This window comes from Erpetoichthys calabaricus, chromosome 2 (assembly GCF_900747795.2).
Source record: "Erpetoichthys calabaricus chromosome 2, fErpCal1.3, whole genome shotgun sequence".
NCBI classification, from domain to species: domain Eukaryota; kingdom Metazoa; phylum Chordata; class Cladistia; order Polypteriformes; family Polypteridae; genus Erpetoichthys; species Erpetoichthys calabaricus.
Window position 1 is genome coordinate 292,242,615 of NC_041395.2, and position 20,979 is coordinate 292,263,593.

The window sequence follows — 20,979 nt, forward strand, 5'->3', positions numbered from 1 at the left end:
AAAGACTACCTCCAGAGTATGTCTTAAATTATGATGAAATTGACTTGTTCTAGGAGAGGATGCCCAATAATACCTACATTCATAACGGTGCCCAGCGGGACCTAGGTTTCAAGGTTTGGAAAAATAGTCTTACTCTGCTGTGTGGCAATGCATTAGGTCATATGATCAAGTCAGGCTTCATCTTCTAAGCAAAGAATCCCTGGGCCCTTAAAAAGAAAAACAAAAAATGCCTGCTCGGATCCAGGCAACACAATAAGAAACCTTGGATAATGGCCATTTTGTTGATGAAATGGTTCTTCCAGTGCTTCATTTCTGAAGTGAATAAATAGCTTGAAAAGAAGGGGCTGCCATTCAAAGTCCTCCTCTTAACTAACAAAGCTACCCGTCATCCCCAATCTCTTTGCTTCACCAACGAGAACATGGAAGCGATATTACTGTGATCTAACACCACATCCCTGCTGCAGCAATCTGATCAAATCATTACCGAATCCATTAAGGTAACTTATACCTGCCTTACCTTCAGAAGGATTTGTGCTGCCCTTGATGCTAACTCTGACTTGTAGCATTGTGGATTTATGGAAGAGCTACACAACTGCAAATTTCAAATTTGGAATTTCATTCTTGAACCTTCATCATCTCAACTTCAGTCTTGCATCAAACCAATTTCTCTAAGAAATTTCATTCTGGCTTTTAGACCACACAAAATGGTTTTTAGACTGCACAAAAATGACATTTATATCAATTTACTTTTATATGGCACAGTTCCCATCAGATTGCTGTATATACAGTACGTATACACGTAATACCGTTAATACAAAATACTAAGAATAAGTACATACAAGCATACATTTATGATTTAAGCACATACACATTATTTTTTTGCTTTTTTTAAAAAATAACTAATGTAATGTAACTAAATCTTAGTGTAATATAAAGTATATTAAGAAACGTAAGCCAAATTAAGACCAGCTGGCAACACAGGAGACAAAAACAATAGCTGTTTATAGAAGTCCCAACAAAAATAAACCCATGGGGTCTTTATGTCCTGGCAAACAAGCAAGCCTAAGTCTACTCAATCAAAATCAAGTGGCTACCCAGCTCAGGATATATATAGCATAGAATGTTAATGGATAGAGACTTAACTTATGCTGTTAATTCAACACTAATACTCTTAGATGAATAACATGCTACAAACATTAGGTTTATAGAATTGCATGCGTTTATTTACACAACTGACTGAATTTGGTATTCATAAGCATTTGGACAATTCAGTTAAAAGCTACTGCTTTTGCTTTTGACACAAGTAGTATGAATTTCAAATAAAAAGATGAATATTAAGAAAAAAACAGTCACATTTTTACTTCTCCTAATCCTGTACATTTTTATCCTTTAATCCTACAAAACATTTTTCCACTCCATTCCATTTCAGTAGAGTATAATTATTGACACAAATTAACTTAAGGTAAATTTGTATTAATTTGGCCGTTGGCTGTATGTCATGTGTTTTCGTTAACCATAGCCAAGCCTGCAATCCAGTCACCAAACACTTAGCTTTTGGCACACCTGTATTATGTACTGATAGTGTTTAACTGATCGATGCATTAGAAACTAATTAATAGTTAAACACTTATTTTAGAGTGCGGCACGGTGGCACAGTGGTAGCGCTGCTGCCTCACAGTAAGGAGACCTGGGTTCGCTTCCCAGGTCCTCCCTGCATGGAATTTGCATGTTCTCCCTGCGTCTGCGTGGGTTTCCTCCCACAGTCCAAAGACATGCAGGTTACGTGCACTGGCCATCCTAAATTGTCTCTAGTATGTGCTTAGAATGTGTGTGTGCGCGTGCCCTACGGTGGGCTTGCACCCTGCCCAGGGTTTTTTCCTTACTTACGCCTCCTTGTGCAGGCTGGGATTGGCTCCAGCAGACCCCCATAACCCTGTAGTTAGGATATAGCGGGTTGGGTAATGGATGGATAATGACTGACTGACTGACTTGTTTTAGAATTGGTGGTGGGGATTGATTTGGCACCACAAAAACATGCATGTCAAATGTATGTGTGACAAAGTATGCCACACTAAGGTTGAGGCATGCAATTTGTTTGCACTGGTGCTATGCAATGCAGGTCTGCCTTTGTGATAATCCAAAAATTATCTGGTGTCTCTAAATTGGATGGAATGGATGTGTGTACAAGCATAGCATTAAATGGAATGACATCCCATCCAAGGCCGGTTTGTGCATTTCATCCAGCTTTGCTGGGACTGTCAACTGTCCTAACAAACCTGAAATGGACTAACTTACTTTTCAAGCGAGTATATAAAAATGTATTCTTAAAATTGGTAATCTCTACGTATTAAAAAAGTATTATAAGCACATGAAAAAGTAGACACTATATTTTATTAAGTATTAAGATGTAAGAGTTAGGATTGAAAAGGCTTATGCCTACATATTTTTTATTATTCTGTATGAACTAGAAACCAACAATACACCATTAAGCCAAAGGTTAGACGTGCAGGAGAGCTGGAGAAAGATGGGTCCCTCACTTAGAGAGGGAATGTGAACTCTTTGGTTATAAATAATGGTGGCAAGCGTCGAGCTAGTGGAGAGTAAGGATAGGCCTTATCAAACAAAAATGATGGGCAGAGAGGAGTCTGACACCCCCCTCGTGAAGAAATATTAGAAGAATTAATTTGAGGCAAGATTAGAGCAATGAAATGACAGGAGTCAGATGATGATGAATAATGGCTTGTATGATAAGAATTGTAATAAATGTAAGAGATGCCTATAGCTCAAGGCTGAAGTCATCTGAATTGAGTCTGCATGTGTGCCATACAATAAAAAGCCTGATTCTGCTGTCAGTCCTTAGTCTCCGAGTGCCTTCATTGAGGCTAAGGGTGCCTGTGCCAGTCTGCTTAACACGAGTTGTATTTACAGCTGTTTCCTTTAAGTTATCTATTGTTAGTCTTGAGTATGGTCTCTGCACACCAATCAGCATTTCTTTACTAAGCCATCAGAGTTTACACTTCTTTATAGCCATTGTCATAATCATATAGGCACATAAACTTCCTATGTCCGAAAGGAACATAGAAATAGATAATGTGCAAGCTTCCATAGAGGAGGAACATGTAAAGGTCACTACTAACAAAAATATCTGATACACTAAAGGAGATAGTTGCTACTGATTGCAGTTTAACTTAATGAAGGAAGCAGAATCGGGTGTGGAAAGTAGGCTAAGTAATGTATTTTGGTTTAAAATAATTTACAGTAAGTCCTAAATCTGCACAAATTAAAAACCTTATGACAATGGGAGAACCAAGAGTTTAGGCAGATTTAATTCCTTTTGACAGCCACAAAATTAGCACAAGCAAAAAACAAGTGGATGGATACTTTCTGTTCACCTTAGGGATTGTGGAAGCTGTACTGTATAAGATGACACGTTTTATATAGCACCCCTTCACCATCAGCTTATATCCTTTGCCTGTTTTCAGAGTGTCAACTGAAAGAAGACCTCAGATATAGGATAATCCATGTTTGTTTCTGTGTTCTATGACTATTGTTAATCCATCCATTCATTTCTATGCTCTTAGTGCTTTAAGCAAGGGGGAAAGAACAGAAGCAAACAACTGTCTAGACAATGACAACTGGTGTTTGTAACTGGATGACTGATGGTACATCAGTGTCCTCAGTGGTCATTCATTATAAAGGATGCAATAAAATGCAAAATATATTACACTGATATCAAGCCCTGATGAATGGCACAATAAATTTTGCTTACATTTTGATCCAGATATAATAAGAGTGATGAAGAACTGCAATAAAAATATTCGGCAACAAATTAACAGAAAGCTTCTTTTCCTGCAGTGCACATATTCATTGGAGATACAAGGGATCTTTAACTCTGAATTACACATTTAACTTTACCCATTACATTGAAGTGTTTAATATACCAAAAGTGTTTTAACCAAGCTGTAATATCAATTGGTACAACTGGTACATATCAAAAAGTACATTATTTGTAAGTACATTTAAAAAGAACATTCAAATTTGATAGGTACAGAAGTGCAATATTAATTGGTATGTATCATGGGCAATGCATTAAATACTATATTGCCAAAAGTATTGGGACACCTGCCATTACACACACATGAACTTTAATGGCATCCCATTCTTAATACATATGCTTTAATATGGAATTGGCCCACCGTTTACAGCTATAACAGCTTCAACTCTTCTGGGAAGGCTTTCAAACAAGGTTTAGGAGTGTGTTTATGGGACTTTTTGACCATTCTTCCTAGAGAGTAGTTGTGAGGTCAGGCACTGATGTTGGACAAGAAGGCCTCGCTCGCAGTCTCTGCTCTAATTCATCCCAAAGTTGTTCTATCTGGTTGAGGTCAGGGCTCTGTGCAGGCCAGTCAAGTTCCTCCACACCAAACTCACTCATCCATTTCTTTATAGACCTTGCATTGTGCACTGGTGCACAGTCATGTTGGAACAGGAAGAGGTCATCCTCAAACTGTTCCCACAAAGTTGGGGGCATGAAATTGTCCAAAATGGCTTTGTACGCTGAAGCCTTAAGAGTTTCTTTTACTGGAACTAAGGGGCCAAGCCCAACCCCTGAAAAACAACCCCACACCATAATTCCCCCCTCCACCAAACTTGACACCTGGCACAATGCAGTCAGGCAAGTACCATTCTCCTGGCAACCATCAAACCCACACTCGTCCTTAAGATTGCATGATTCGTCACTCCAGAGGACACGTCTGCACTCCTCTAGAGTCAGTGGTGGTGTGCTTTACACCACTTCATCCAACACTTTGAATTGCATTTGGTGATGTAAGACTTGGATGCAGCTGCTTAGCCAAGGAAACCCATTCCATGAAGCTCTCTACACACTGTTCTTGAGCTTCTTGAGATCTGTAGCTATTGACACTGCAGAAAGCTGGCAACTTCTGCACATTGTGCACCTCAGCATGCACCGTCTCCGCTCTGTGATTTTACGTCACCTACCACTTTGTGGCTGAGTTGCTGTTGTTCCCAATTGTTTCCACTTTGTTAAAATACCACTAACAGCTGACCGTGGAATATTTAGTAGTGAGAAAATTTCGTGAATGGCCTTATTGCACAGGTGGCATCCTATAGCAGTACCACGCTTGAATTCACTGAGCTCCTGAGAGTGACCCATTCTCTGACAAGTGTTTGTAGAAGTAGTCTGCATGCCTAGGTGCTTGAGCTTATACACCTGTGGCCATGGAATTGACTGGAACACCTGAATTCAGTGATTTGGATGGGAATCCCAATACTTTTGGCAATATAGTGTATAATGCTACCTGAGACATGGTACATTTTTGTAGCTGCCACATGCTCACTAGACATGAGACAATACATTTAATCCACATACAATACATATTACAATGATACAGGCTTCACATCACAGTCCTACACTACATACCCATAACAATGAACAAAATAATAATGACATTATTATTATTAGTAGTAGTAAAAAATTAAAACAGTTATCTTTAAAAACAATAAAACACATAAAATATGCCTTACAAACAATAAAAACATATCTTCAACACAATTCTTCGCTGCCTCTGTTTGTATTCCCCACCCCCAATAATTTACTACATTTTGCGATTAAAAATTTTAATTCAAAATTAAACTCATCCTGCACAGTTTTCTAAACACCTTGGCACATTCAAGCTTTGTTTAGCAAGCTAAAAGATGTCTGCACTTTTAACTAAGCATGCGTGTTGCAAACATGCATTTAACTTTGCACATGTGACTGACACCTTTAATTCTAGAAATTGACAAAATTCGACTAAATGAAATAATCAATATATAAACAGTACAGTATGAGAAAAATCTGAAAAATTAACAATAATATAATGGACTGAAATTAAGCTTGCAAAAGTCTATGCACAGATTTGATTTTTGAATGTTTGTGATGAGGCAAAGCTGTGCATTATAAAAATATTTCCATTTTAAAAGTTCTCAAAGTTTAAAAAAGTATTCAAATAAAGAACTGAATGAGTGTTTATTTTTTCATAATTTTTGTATTATTATTTAGTAATTTTAAACAAATTGCATTGCATGAAAATGACATCTTTCTCATAGTGCCACCTGATGCAGTTGCCTTGCTGCTTGACCCCATGCTCTGGCTCTAGTATACATTGTATAAAGCATGCTTAAATATAGCAAATATAAATCTGATATGCACTCTATCTATAGAAATAAAGATGGGAATGCACATCATGCAAATCTGAAAATACTTTTAAATGTGTAACACTCACTTAAAATGCTCTTACCTGTACAGTGTATTTTTGCAGTTCATCCAGGACAAATTCCACCTCTTTAGATGATGTCAAGGAGGCAAGGTTGCCACTAAGGTTATAACAATACAACTTGGCATTATCATAACTCTCTCGGCTTGAATTAATTCTCAGGCAGGCATCCCCAACGTGATTCCATCCTTCCCCACAGAGATGCGCTACAAAAAAAGAATTAAGTTGTTGGAACAGAAATCCAATGTACTGTAAACCACAAAGTGGCACAATGTAACCTAATTTTAAACATTCCAAGAAAAATGACGCCATAGTTTAACCCTTAAAAAGTGCATCATATGGACTTAAATAACAAACCATCTGGTGTAAAATTATTTCCACACACTGTTATTCATTTTTGCAGTATAGAGAAAGCTGAGCTGAAGCCAAGAGAAGCATAGGCCTGGTATCTTTTTTCCTTACAAATGTACAGTAGTTGTCAGAAATCTTAATTTCAGTTATTTAAATGAACCAGGCAGTCACCCAGAAATCACAGGTTCAACCATGACGTACCACATACCATTAAATCCAAGAATGTTCTTTAACCTGCCAGCACTTTTTATGCTAGAAAGAACATAATGTGAACCATAGCAAGTGATTAAAAATAAAGCCTAATTACCTGCTCTTAATAGATCATGTGTGTTTCTGCTTGGGACAATGGATAAATATTACGTTTTTAAACACTAAAATAAATCAAGAAAATAATAACCGACATGTAGACAAAGAAACAGAAGAATAAGGAGAGGCTAATGACAGATAGACAGACAGATGGACTACATAAGATGGTGCCTTTGACTAGTTAACGGACAACAGGACAGAAATTTTACTAAAGTGTAAAAGGGAAAAAATTTTCAGCCAACACCTATGTTACTCTTTATAATATTTGTATAAGAAACCAATTTTCCTTTCTTGAAATACTTGATGCTCCAAAACATTGCTAAACTACTCTTTGGTAATACAGATTTATTTTTTAGTCCCATAGTTTTGGCTACACTACTAATACATACATTTATATTGAGACTGAACATCTACTTTCTTTCTCTTTAGCAACTTCTTCCCACATTACTTCCCTGAAACCGACACCTTTGTGCAGAAATCTGCTTTTACTGACTTTACTGCGTGGCATCGACTTCAATTTCAAATTATTTCCACTGTATTTTTCCCTGTTTGTGAAGTTCTGTCTTTTCTGGAGTCCTGCAAGTACCTGTCAATAGTGCATTTAGGTTTTAAATCATAATTATTTAAAATATATTCTATTAACAGCTGTTTAAGTCTGTATCTGCACTACATTGCAATACTGCACAGGAATGATGTCTGCTTGTTAATAAAAAAGAGAGTTTGACTAAATAACTCAATCTGTTCAGAGTTATCAAAAATTCCTGCCCATAACATGCAGTTGAACTCTAATACAAAATGTCTTTCTAAACCCATATTATGCACCATGCTGAAATTTCCACAGATCAGCTGCATTCATTTCAACAATTTTCTAACTTCTTTAAGAACTGTGAAAAAATTATCTTCATTCCATAAGGGCTGATACCAGACAAATACACTTAACAATCTGCCAGTCAAAGGCAGCAAACTACAATGGTATAGGTGGAAAGAAAACCAGGTAGCCCATACAAATTTAAAATATTACCAGTTTCAGTGCAGTAGCTATCTAAAGGTTTTTTAATGAAGAACACTAGGAGGTCTTATACTATGTAAAATGTTATTTGAGTGTTAATAGTTTTAAAGGCGTTTCACATTTTCTATCATGCAGCTTGCATCCTTGAAAGGGTCAATCAACCACAAAAACACAGTGTATATTATAATGTTGATAAAATGATTTTAGAAAACCGTAGGGAAAGCAACATCGTTAATAACTTGAGGAATTCTCACGCAAAGATATGTGTTATGTTTAAATCAAGTGTGTCCTGAGAATATAAACACTACAGTTCCACATTTTACAAGCCTGCAACATTTAAATTATATTTAGAAAAGTCTGAGAAAGAATAAATTCATTGTAATTAGAATCATAGGCAGTTATCATAAAATATTCCAACTTCTAAATATTTAATTCCCTTGGTTAGCGACAGAATCACACAGATTTGAAATTACGCAGCTAGTGGAAACAAAATTGAAAAAATAAATATACATTTTACATGTTTACTTTTGTTCTTTTAAAGGCATGTTGTCTACGCTTAACCCAGCAACAACGTATCCAAATACCATATTGGATAAGATAATGCGCCTGTTAAAGATGCATGCACACCTAATTCAAGGAATTTACAGGCACTAATTCACTTATTACCCTTAGATTAAATATAGTATATATTCATTGTTGTTATATAGATGGATGTTGAACAAACAGGCTTTATGCAGTTCCACTGAAATGTCAACATCAAGAGCAACCAGGTCATCTTGATGATTTCAAATCATTCTTGGATATAATAGCTACAGTTCTGAATTGACACGTATTAGCATGTCTGCATCTTCACCATAAGTATGTCCTTTTAGATCACTACTATGGCTTCATATCTTGTTATGCTATGCTGCACTCAGTTATACACATAAGGGTAGGGAATCTACCAAGTGCTTGAAAACAGGTTTCAAAACTTATTTAATATATAATGATGAATTTATACAGAATGTATCATATACTCCACTAACTATGCATGTCTTCCTTGGGCTTATTCTTTGCCTGGTGTTTATAAAAGATAACCTTGACTTCATTACAGATAAGTTTATTTTGCACCTTGATGCTGCCGATTGTCCTCTGAAAGGCAGACTCTGAAGGTGTATATACAATACTAACTGCTATTGTGTGTGTCATTCATAAAGTTGACACCTACTGAATAACCCAGCCTTTTTCTTTTCTTCCCTCACTGTTAGAGAGAGGACTAATTACAAATACAATGTTAGATGGGTAAATCCTCTTTTGGAGTAGGGATGTGTGTTTAGATGGTCCCTTACATTAAATATCTGGGAAAATTGGTAAGATAGAATACTGCAAAAAAAAAATTCATCTTATGCATAAATACATAACATACCGGGCAAGGCATGGCATTCAGGCTGCCGCTGTTCCCACTGACAGTTCAAGTTTAGAGAGCAGCTCTTACAACTTGTCAGCTTGCTACAGATCTGTTCATTCCTTACATGGCACTTGGTGTAATTTTTTACAGACTGAAAATATAAAAATGACAAGATTAATGAAATATTCTTAAATGCCTCCAAAATTATTAAGTATATATGTATTTAAGGATTTAGAAGTTTGATTAAAATGATGTAGAAACACAATTAAAAACACTATTTTAATAAGCAACAGTAAAAAATTAGGAAAATGCATTTTTAGAATCTAAATGTTATCATTTCTTTAGACATATTTCAGTCAACAGACCATATACACCTATTTCTTCATGCAATTTAGATGGTAATTACCACATTACAGCAGGCTAATAAACTCATAGCTGTTTTAAAGATGTAAAGTTGTTAATGTCAGGTAACTAATTGTAGATATGTTAATCTAAAGCATAAGTTCCCAGCCTTTTTTGGGTCAGAGCCCACTTTTTCAAAGAGTGATTTGATAACGCCCTCCTTGGGTGAACTATACTATACTGTATATTGAAAAACAAGGACAGATTTTTATTAGAAGATATTAACAATATTGGTGTATTTCTCATAGTATGATTAAAAAAATATATACTGTACTATTAAAAAAATGAATATTATTAGTGTGAGGGCTGATCTAATTTTTCGATGTTTGGTGCCATTTTTGTCATCAGCAATCTTAAATTGCCGCATTCCACTATTGACAATTTCTTTCTTTTCTTTGTTAACAGATTGTTCACCATGCTAAATCCTCTTTTGGCTAAATATGATGATGAGAGACTTGTAGATCATCTAATTCGTGTTGCCATCATGGAAAAGTAGTGTTTCTTCCCAATGAAGAGGCGTATCAGCGAGATTTGTTTTTTTGGTGAAAGTGAAATCCACATACACGAGCAGCAGAGATGCGAAATGGCTGGCGCATAGTGCAGGCCAGGGGGTTGGTGAGCGAAGCAAGCGGGGGCAAAGCTCCCTAGTTTTTAATAAGTAGGTACATGTAAGTTTTCCTTTGAATGTGATCTGTAGGTACCGCACTGTAATTTTAGGTTTACAATTGCTCTGAAGGAATTCCGAAACAATCTGGTATTAATAAAAAAAACTTCTCACGTATTTATAGTAATGTTCAATGAACCTTTCAAAACATGCATAGATTCAGTCCTCTGCACGTGCATTAATCTTGTAAGGACTTGCATGATTTGTGCAAAATTGTAAATATAATGTACCAATACCTACTATTTAATACAGACGGGTCTTTCTTAATTGTCATTTAGAATAACTGGTTGAAGCATACATTCTATGATTTTTAATATTAATCAAATTTTTCAGCGCGTTCTTGCGAGTATTGCCCAAGGGGGTGGCGGTTGGTCCTCAACGCGCCCTTAATATGTCTTGGAGTAGAAATGCCCCCTTAGATTTCTTCAGCGCCCACTGGTGGGAAGTACCGCCCTCATTGGGAACCTTAGATCTAAAGTATGTAAAGAGTTACAGCTCAAGAGATGGTTTGATAATACATGATTGATTGAAGTCCTTATGAAATAAGTTTACTAATATTGTAGAAGAAAAAGTAAACCATATTAATTAAGGAAAAGCGTTCTTTATTTAAACCTAATATGGCAAATTCAACATCTAATTGAAATGAATACCAAATCGTTCTTTCCAAACATTTTTTATAGAGAAACATATTTTAATATGGTTAATAGCTGGTGTTATTCGTGTGCGTGTGTGTGTGTGTACAGTATATATATTATATATTATATATACATACATAAATAATGGATTAAGCTGAGAAAGCAAATATAATGTGGAGAAAGTGACTTTTGGTAATTCAAGATGGTTAAACACAACCCAAAAGGATACAAAAAGATGGCTCTCTTAAACAAAGCTGTGATCCAGTGACAAAATGACCTATGGTCTTAAATGAGATCCTGCGTTGGGTATTACAAAAGTGTGTGCACAATGACGTCCTCCCTTTAACCCGAGAACAATCCTGCTGCCTGTTGGAAATTGTAGGGTGAGGGCCATTGTGACACTTTGTACTAAACTAAAGCAAAGTGTGCCCTTATGACTTTTAGGCTTGAAAAAAAAAAAATCACAAGGAACTGTGTAAATAAGCAAAAACAATTCAGCATGGAAATGTGATGTTCCCTTTAGAACAGAGTCACAAAGACAGCCAAATGTACAGTACATCCATGTAAAATCACTATTGTGAAGAGGAAGCCTCTGCTTGACCCAGTATGCAAGCAGAACCTTATGCCAGTATGCAACTGCTTCCTCACAAAACAGTTTCTCAGATTACAAAAGAACGTTTCTCTCTCCTTTAGGTATGTTAAAGTAAGCCACATATGATCTGGGTCAAGCATATAACATTAGATTGTGTTTTACAAAAGCAAGTTCTATAAAACAAAGAATAAACTGCACAAATTTCAAAAGAGAACCACTTTGTTTTGCAAGTATATATTATTTTTATTTTCACTGCAACAAATTTAACTTATGATGTTGAAGCATTTCTTTGGTACCTATATGAAATAAATACTCCACTAAAAAATAACATCCATAAATAAATGTATTTGTGTCACATTATCCAAATATTAGATTTATAATCTATACACATTTTTGTAAGTAAGTAGTAATGAAATAAAATTAAATTTAAATGAAATGTTACATTTACCATTTGAATAAACAAGGGAATGTGGCAAGTGGTTCTTTCTAGAAACAACTATTACAAGAATACCTGAAAAACATAATAAATGTCTTAAAATGTTCTACTGCCTTTTAAGATGTGTACTGGTATGCTTTGCAGTAAGGAGACTGTGGGTTCGCTTTCCGGGTCCTCCCTGTGTGGAGAGCGCTTTGAGTAGTGAGAAAAGCGCTATATAAATGTAAAGAATTATTATTATTATTTATCTTTATGGAATTTTCTAATTTTATTGTGTAACAAGGTGTATTTTTAATGTATTCAAGTTACATCAAGAAAATCTCTATAAATTTTAAAATCAAAACAAAAATTTTAAATCATGTGTTTTTTTTTTTTAATAATCTGAGTTTTTAGTATAGTGTAATGGAATAACAAATTATATAATTTACACAATATTCTTCTTCTTTTTTTATATTACTACTATTCTCTACCCATCCCCAAATAAATGAGAAATCTACAGTAGAAAGAAAATGGAAAAATGGTCAAAAATTCCAATGTAGGTAGAAATGAAGAGCTGTCTTCAAGAATTCTTAAGCAGTTTCGAGAATATAGGTTAAGGTTTTGGTGGTTATTTTTTTGTTTGGTTGTTTTCTTTTTAAATAAAATAAAAAAAGAGAATAGTATTAGAATTCACATCTTAAATCTGTCAATTCACTCCATGTCTTCTCCTCATTATATGGCTCTGAGCAAATCACTAAGTCTACTAATACTGCAGCTAAAGAAAGAGAAATAAATGTAATGATTATCAACCCCTACGACATCTTAAATAAAAGTCAGAACAATGATAACAACAGTAAGGTAAGACTAAAGACACAAAAAAAAATAGATAGAATCATGACTAAAATATCAGAACATATGAATCCATTAAGAAAATTACATAACTTTATTTTATAGAATAAAAGTGACTTTTACAGTTAGAATAAAGATAATGTAGATTAATTAATATGTTTCAGATTACACAATGGAAGCCTATTAGGATTCAAACCCAAAACATTTTACGTTTGATAAAAAAAGCTCCCAAAGAATAATGAAACTGTGATAATTTAATGTAAGAAACTAACCAAACCAATAAATCCAAGCGTTTTAATTGAATTTTAATAAGACTCACTTGCACAATTATCTGTAGAAAAGTCTCTCAGAATGGTTCAGAGAAAAATATGAGGATTAGGTATACCAATAAGAAGTTAGTATTGATACTTACAACTGAACAATTGCTGGATACAGAAATGCATCTTTTATCCTCACACCACTGGCAGCCATTAGTGTTTGCAGTACAACTGGCGCAGTCTGTGAACCTGTAACATCTGTCGTCTGTAGCTGCTACAGGTGATAGAAGACAAAATGGGGAAAAATACAGAATTTTTGAAATCTGTCGACAATATGCCTTTACACATGAAACATTATCAAATTGACAGAACTGGCCCTTATCTCTATTTACAAATTATTTTCAGAGGCATATACTATAACATATTACTAGATTATGAGCCTAGTGCCTGCAAAACTGCACAGAACTCTACAGCCATAATAGTTTTCCCCACAGATAAAAAAAAAAATCAGTTTTATCTTTGCTGTCAGGAAAAATGAGTTATGTTCCTCTAAAAGCCTAAAACAAAATTACTCAACATTGGAAAGTAGTGTTATTCCCATATACTTATCTAAGATGACGAATCAAGGCATAACTGTCAACAACAGAAAAGTGCCTTTTGCTAATCAATTAACAGGTTAACATGCAATATTAAAATAATTCTTTAAAAATGAGTGTAAAGCACAAGAGACAAACATGGTGTTAGGCAATATAATTAAAACTGATCGATTCCTAAATTCAGTACAGCATGAACAGAAGGTAAACTTCAAGTGCTTATGTGGCAGATCATAAAACAAATAGGACAACAATGATCATCCTGTTATGATGCACTAACATTTACATTGATTTTAACTGTTTAGCAAAACTCAAAATGAATGATGACAGAATACGGTCACCATACTGCAGAGTATGCTGCTAATCCTTGAGGGAAAATGAGAATGATTAATTCACATGAGCTTCAGCTCACTGGAGTTAAGAAAGTATACCATTTCACTTACTGAAATCTACATTTTTGGGGTTGGGAGTGGGGGCAGGGGACATTCCCTTGGTCACTTGATCTCTCACTAGAGCTACTTTCATCGATCAAAATTTTCTAAAACCATAGGAGATTAAAGTCAGCCAGCATTGTTGACTCCTGTTATGTTTACCCCAAGAAAAACAAGCCAAAAGTGTTGATTTTTTTCCATCAACAAAAAATGTTATTCTGGATACCAGAAACATATGAGTACCAAAATGTCAACATAATCACAATAGGACAGGGTGTCTAGTGTCCACTGTTGTACTGATGCAGATTTAGTATAGTTATTTGTACACTTCCTGTGAAACTAAAAACACTTCTACAAATAAATTGAACATAATAGTCTGCTTTATTGGCATAGGAGTGTTGGTCTAAAGTTGGATTCTTCATCTAAAAATATATATGAGATAATTAACTATCAAAATTCACAATTTTTGATTTATTAGACAGATGCAGCTAAGCTCTTATATTCAGATTTATTAATTTCATTAAAATTTCCTCCTATTGACTCTAATGTTTAAAAACTGTCTGTCCACTTTCCCCTTGAGAAATACAAATCTCAATAACTGACCCTACTAAAATCTTTAATGCATTTCTTTCAGAAATCTAAACCTACAACAGTCTAAAAGGCATTTCTGGCCTATCACGTTACGTGGACTACTAGAAAAAATGTACAACTAATCTCATATTATTCATATTTGTCCCTGTTCTTAAGAGTCTCAGGTCTAATCCGAAGCTTTAACTTCACATAAAATTTTTAATGTTTCTGGATTTTATACATTCAACAATTTCTCTGAATCACTACAGGATTTTCCTTAATTTTAACCCCTTAAGCTATCTTTGCAATCTAAGTGTTTCTGGACCTTATCTATGTCCACTTTCACAACATACAATATCCCTCTCACGCCTCTGTCTTTTCAATACTTTGGTGTTCATTAACCTCATTTAACAACAAAGAGATACATAAATCTATGTGTAGATCGTCTGCAGTCAAATTTCTCTTAAGACTCACATGAAAATGTTAAGCTAAATAAATGTTTAGATTTTTAAGTGGGTTTGTGTCCATCATCCTCATCTGTATGGAGTTTGCATGTCCTGGGTACTGCATATTTACTCCCATAATTCAGTGCAAATGTGAACGTGTGTGGGCCTTACAACAGAATGGTACTGTATTACGGGTTTGTTCCTGCCTTGTGAACAGTGCTGCCAGGTTAGGCCCTGACATACCCAAGACTCATCAAATTGGACTAAGTGTGCTTAAGAATGTCAACCTATTTAATTTATAGTTAATTAATACACCAAATAAAGAATAAGAATAATCTTATAGTAAGAATAAATATAATAAAATTAAAATAATTATCTCATTACAAATACTGTATAACAGACTCTGTGGCCAACAATATGTTTCTGTAAACAATTAATTTGGAGCAAATAGAATTTTTTAAACAGTGCCATATTAAAGTCAGAGGCACCACAATGCATAGGGCAACTTTTTATGGTTAGGGTTTAGACAGCACAAAGTTGTAAGTTGATAGGACAATGCATACGAGAGTGAAAAAGTTGTGTAGCAAGGGTTTGCAGGTCAAAAAAGGAGTGTCTGGGCCTTTAAGAGTGAACATATCCCCTCAATGGGACATAGCGTTTAACTAGACAGGGTTTCAAGCTATGAACCTTGCCTACATAAAAACAGAGACTGGAAATGTGTGTACACAGCTTTTCACATGCATGTCGGAATTTCTAAAAGAAAACTTGAAGGATGAACATTTGTATATTTATATCAACTCTGATCCATCCACACGTATTATTTCAGAGAAACTGGGAAATGATGATAACCTTGATCAAGTAAAGAAAACAAGCCAGACCAGCTAAATGATGACTCATCTGAACATTTACATTACTGAGCCATTATTAGAACATGCACTGAAGTGACGAACATATTACATCTCAGAAGTGATAATTATGATGTACAGGCTGCATTTTAGTTCACCTTTAAAAGGGCCAATGCTGTATATTTCTACTGAAAAACATTTTTGGTAATTTGTCAGTTTATATCGGCTGCCTGTTGTCACTTGTCAGAGAACTAGACAACAGATCAAGAATATTTCACCCAAGCTTCACTCCATCATGTCCACTGTGCTGGAAGTCATTACCAAACAGTGAGGTGCTGCATCCAATTTTCATATGGTTTGGGTGTACATAAAGAAAACAGAATACATTTTTTCCAAACATAAAAAGACAACTTGTAGCGGTGTCAGGTTCTCCTAATATGATCAGAGCACTTTCCTGCCCTCATACTGTAAGAGATTAAGGGCACCTAGCAAGAATGAAGCTGTTTTTGTTAATTGCAAACAGTTACATTCCATTAACATACAATCCAACTGTGATGCCAAGATGAGAAAGATAAACGTTGCGGCTTGGTGGCCTGAGTCAACTCATGATTCATTTATTTTAAGACAAAGTAGCTTTGACGGATGAGATGGTACTGTACGTGGTGGCTGACTTGTTGGTAAGGTAACTGGCTGAACACTCCACTCAAATAATGGACTATGGCATTGTTTTCAGGTCAAAGATCATTTACTAATCCCTGCTTCTGTTTTTATTTGCATTTTCCATACCATTCCAGCTTTTTCCTAAATTGGAGTTGTAACTGTTGTAACTATCATAGGAACAATGCATCTACTTTCCAAATACTTTTGTAACTCTAACATCAGTAACCAAACTATGTATCAACTGTCACAAAAAATGGCATTGCTCACAGACCATAGTAACACCAACAGCAATACCCAAATCGCTTCCAATCAGTCTTTGAGACACACTGTTTTTAAACTTTTATCACACATATGTGGTAAAATTGGCAATCCCCAGCTCGTCTTTGCTCCTAAAGGACAACACCTTTCTTGGATGCAGCTTTTCACCAAAGAAGGATTGTAATCACCTGTTGAAAATCATCTGTTTCAACTCACATCATTTTCTTTATTTCTTTTATTTAACCCATTATTGGCCCTAAATTGCCCCATCCTAATACTTTTTTCAGAATGTGTTGCAGGCCCTCAATGGCAAGAATGGATGTACAATTACAAAAAAATCACAAATGACCATGCTAAACATTAAATATTTTGTCTTTATACTGTTTGTGATGAATTACAAAGTCAAACTGAATTTTGGAATCACTACTTTGTTTTTATTTGCATTTTTCCTACCACCTATAAGAAGAAAGGTAAATTTACATAGAACTTATGTTTCATTTGTTGGAAAAATATAATACATATAATCAGCAAAAGGATTTGCTGCAATGAATTAATCAAAAATATTAACTAAACAAACCCTTTTTTATATTCTGTATTTGTTAATAACAACAATTTGCTTACAGGAACAGAGCATTCTGGTAACACAACAGTCCAAGTCTTTGAAACACAATTTTGTACCACATTGCTTAGAAGTTGTTTTCATTGGCTAATGACTATGTGTGCAAATTTTCTCTCACCATTTGTGCTGTTTTCTAATAGTATATTACAAAATGACTCAATCTATGTTAAACCATTTGCACCTATTGATCTGCATCTAAATAAACACTCATAAACAAGAAAACCGATCCCTAAAGACACTCTCTTCATTAAAAACATAAATAAATCGGCACTTTCAGACTTGAATTTATCATTAAAAATCACAGCCAGACAGAGAAGCAAAGACGGATAAGGCTGCATTTCCCTTTATAGACCAATGTTTACACATCTATACTTTTTTATTTGTATTGTTTACTAGAGTTTTTGACAGTAACCATTAAATATCACAGCAAGCAATATTGTACAGCTATAGGGAGGTTGCCCACCTTGAATTTATAAAGAAGAGACAAAAGAGAAAGAAAGAGGTTGGGGGGATAAATTTAATGTGGAATGCACTGCTTAATAATGACAGAAACACAAATTCACAAAGTATACGCAGAGAAAGAAATATCCATCCATCCATCCATTTTCCAACCCGCTGAATCCGAACACAGGGTCACGGGGGTCCGCTGGAGCCAATCCCAGCCAACACAGGGCACAAGGCAGGAACCAATCCTGGGCAGGGTGCCAACCCACCGCAGGACACACACAAACACACCCACACACCAAGCACACACTAGGGCCAATTTAGAACCGCCAATCCACCTAACCTGCATGTCTTTGGACTGTGGGAGGAAACCGGAGCGCCCGGAGGAAACCCATGCAGACACGGGGAGAACATGTAAACTCCACGCAGGGAGGACCCGGGAAGCGAACCCGGGTCCCCAGGTATCTCAACTGCGAGGCAGCAGCGCTACCCACTGCGCCACCGTGCCGCCCGAGAAAGAAATATGAAATATATATATATATATATATATATATATATATATATATGGTTGAAATAGTTTTACTGTCAAATAATGCAAAGAGTACGCGACGCGTTACCTGGTAGGTAACCACCCATACAATCAGATTGTGATTCAGACTACGAATGCCATGAATACATACCATCCATCCATCCATCCATCCATCCTCTTCCGCTTATCCGAGGTCGGGTCGCGGGGGCAGCAGCTTGAGCAGAGATGCCCAGATTTCCCTCTCCCCGGCCACTTCTTCTAGCTCTTCCGGGAGAATCCCGAGGCGTTCCCAGGCCAGCCGGGAGACATAGTCCCTCCAGCGTGTCCTGGGTCTTCCCCGGGGCCTCCTCCCAGTTGGACGTGCCCGGAACACCTCACCAGGGAGGCGTCCAGGAGGCATCCTGATCAGATGCCCAAGCCACCTCATCTGACTCCTCTCGATGCAGAGGAGCAGTGGCTCTACTCTGAGCCCCTCCCGGATGACTGAGCTTCTCACCCTATCTTTAAGGGAGAGCCCAGACACCCTGCGGAGGAAACTCATTTCAGCCGCATGTATTCGCGATCTCGTTCTTTCAGTCACTACCCATAGCTCATGACCATAGGTGAGGGTAGGAACATAGATCGACCGGTAAATTGAGAGCTTAGCCTTATGGCTCAGCTGCTTTTTCACCACGACAGACTGATGCAGAGCCCGCATCACTGCGGACGCCGCACCGATCCGCCTGTCGATCTCACGCTCCATTCTTCCCTCACTCGTGAACAAGACCCCAAGATACTTGAACTCCTCCACTTGAGGCAGGATCTCGCTCCCCAACCCTGAGAGGGCACTCCACCCTTTTCCGGCTGAGGACCATGGTCTCGGATTTGGAGGTGCCGATTCCCATCCCAGCCGCTTCACACTCAGCTGCGAACCGATCCAGAGAGAGCTGAAGATCATGGCCTGATGAAGCAAACAGGACAACATCTTCTGCAAAAAGCAGTGACCCAATCCTGAGTCCACCAAACCGGACCCCCTCAACACCCTGGCTGTGCCTAGAAATTCTGTCCATAAAAGTTATGAACAGAATCGGTGACAATAGGCAGCCCTGGCCGAGTTCAACTCTCACTGGAAACGGGTTCGACTTACTGCCGGCAATGCGGACCAAGCTCTGACACCGGTTGTACAGGGACCGAACCGCCCTTATCAGGGGGTCCGGTACTCCATACTCCCGGAGCACCCCCCACAGGATTCCCCGAGGGACACGGTCGAACGCCTTTTCCAAGTCCACAAAACACATGTAGACTGGTTGGGCAAACTCCCATGCACCCTCCAGGACCCTGCTAAGGGTGTAGAGCTGGTCCACTGTTCCGCGACCAGGACGAAAACCACACTGTTCCTCCTGAATCAGAGGTTCGACTATCCGACGGACCCTCCTCTCCAGAACCCCCAAATAGACTTTTTCAGGGAGGCTGAGGAGTGTGATCCCTCTGTAGTTGGAACACACCCTCCGGTCCCCCTTCTTAAAGAGGGGGATCACCACCCCGGTCTGCCAATCCAGAGGCACTGTCCCTGATGTCCATGCGATGTTGTAGAGACGTGTCAACCAAGACAGTCCTACAACATCCAGAGCCTTGAGGAACTCCGGGCGTATCTCATCCACCCCCGGGGCCCTGCCACCAAGGAGTTTTCTGACCACCTCGGTGACCTCAGTCCCAGAGATGGGGGAGCCCACCTCCGAGTCCCCAGGCTCTGCTTCCTCATTGGAAGGCATGTTATTGGGATTGAGGAGGTCTTCAAAGTACTCCCCCCACCGACCCACAATGTCCCGAGTCGAGGTCAGCAGCGCACCATCCCCACCATATACAGTGTTGACACTGCACTGCTTCCCCCTCCTGAGACGCCGGACGGTGGACCAGAATCTCCTCGAAGCCGTCCGAAAGTCGTTCTCCATGGCCTCCCCAAACTCCTCCCATGCCTGAGTTTTTGCCTCAGCAACCACCGAAGCTGCATTCCGCTTGGCCTGCCGGTACCTATTAGCTGCCTCCAGAGTCCCACAGGACAAAAGGGACCGGTAGGACTTCTTCTTCAGCTTGACGGCATCCCTCACCGCCGGTGTCCACCAACGGGTTCGGGGATTGCCGCCACGACAGGCACCGACCCCCTTACGGCCACAGCTCTGGTCAGCCGCCTCAACAATAGAGGCACGGAACATGGCCCATTCGGACTCAATGTCCCCCACCTCCCTCGGGACATGGTCAAAGTTCTGCCGGAGGTGGGAGTTGAAGCTACTTCTGACAGGGGGCTCTGCCAGACGTTCCCAGCAGACCCTCACAACACGTTTGGACCTACCAGGCCTGACCGGCATCCTCCCCCACCATCGAAGCCAACTCACCACCAGGTGGTGATCAGTTGATAGCTCCGCCCCTCTCTTCACCCGAGTGTCCAAGACATGTGGCCGC

The 20,979-nt window shown here is 37.9% G+C and overlaps 1 protein-coding gene across 1 annotated transcript in view; it reads right to left on the bottom strand.

The window, feature by feature from the left end:
- The window catches only part of atrnl1b (attractin-like 1b), a 1,074,694-nt gene that overhangs the window by 720,280 nt on the left and 333,435 nt on the right, over positions 1–20,979 (bottom strand). Inside the window, exons 13-15 of the mRNA XM_028795765.2 lie at positions 13,301–13,419; positions 9,350–9,482; positions 6,303–6,484 (exon numbers count right to left, since the gene is read on the bottom strand). Of these exons, the coding sequence (XP_028651598.1) occupies positions 6,303–6,484; positions 9,350–9,482; positions 13,301–13,419 (434 nt within the window). The remainder of the gene's footprint in view (positions 1–6,302; positions 6,485–9,349; positions 9,483–13,300; positions 13,420–20,979) is intronic.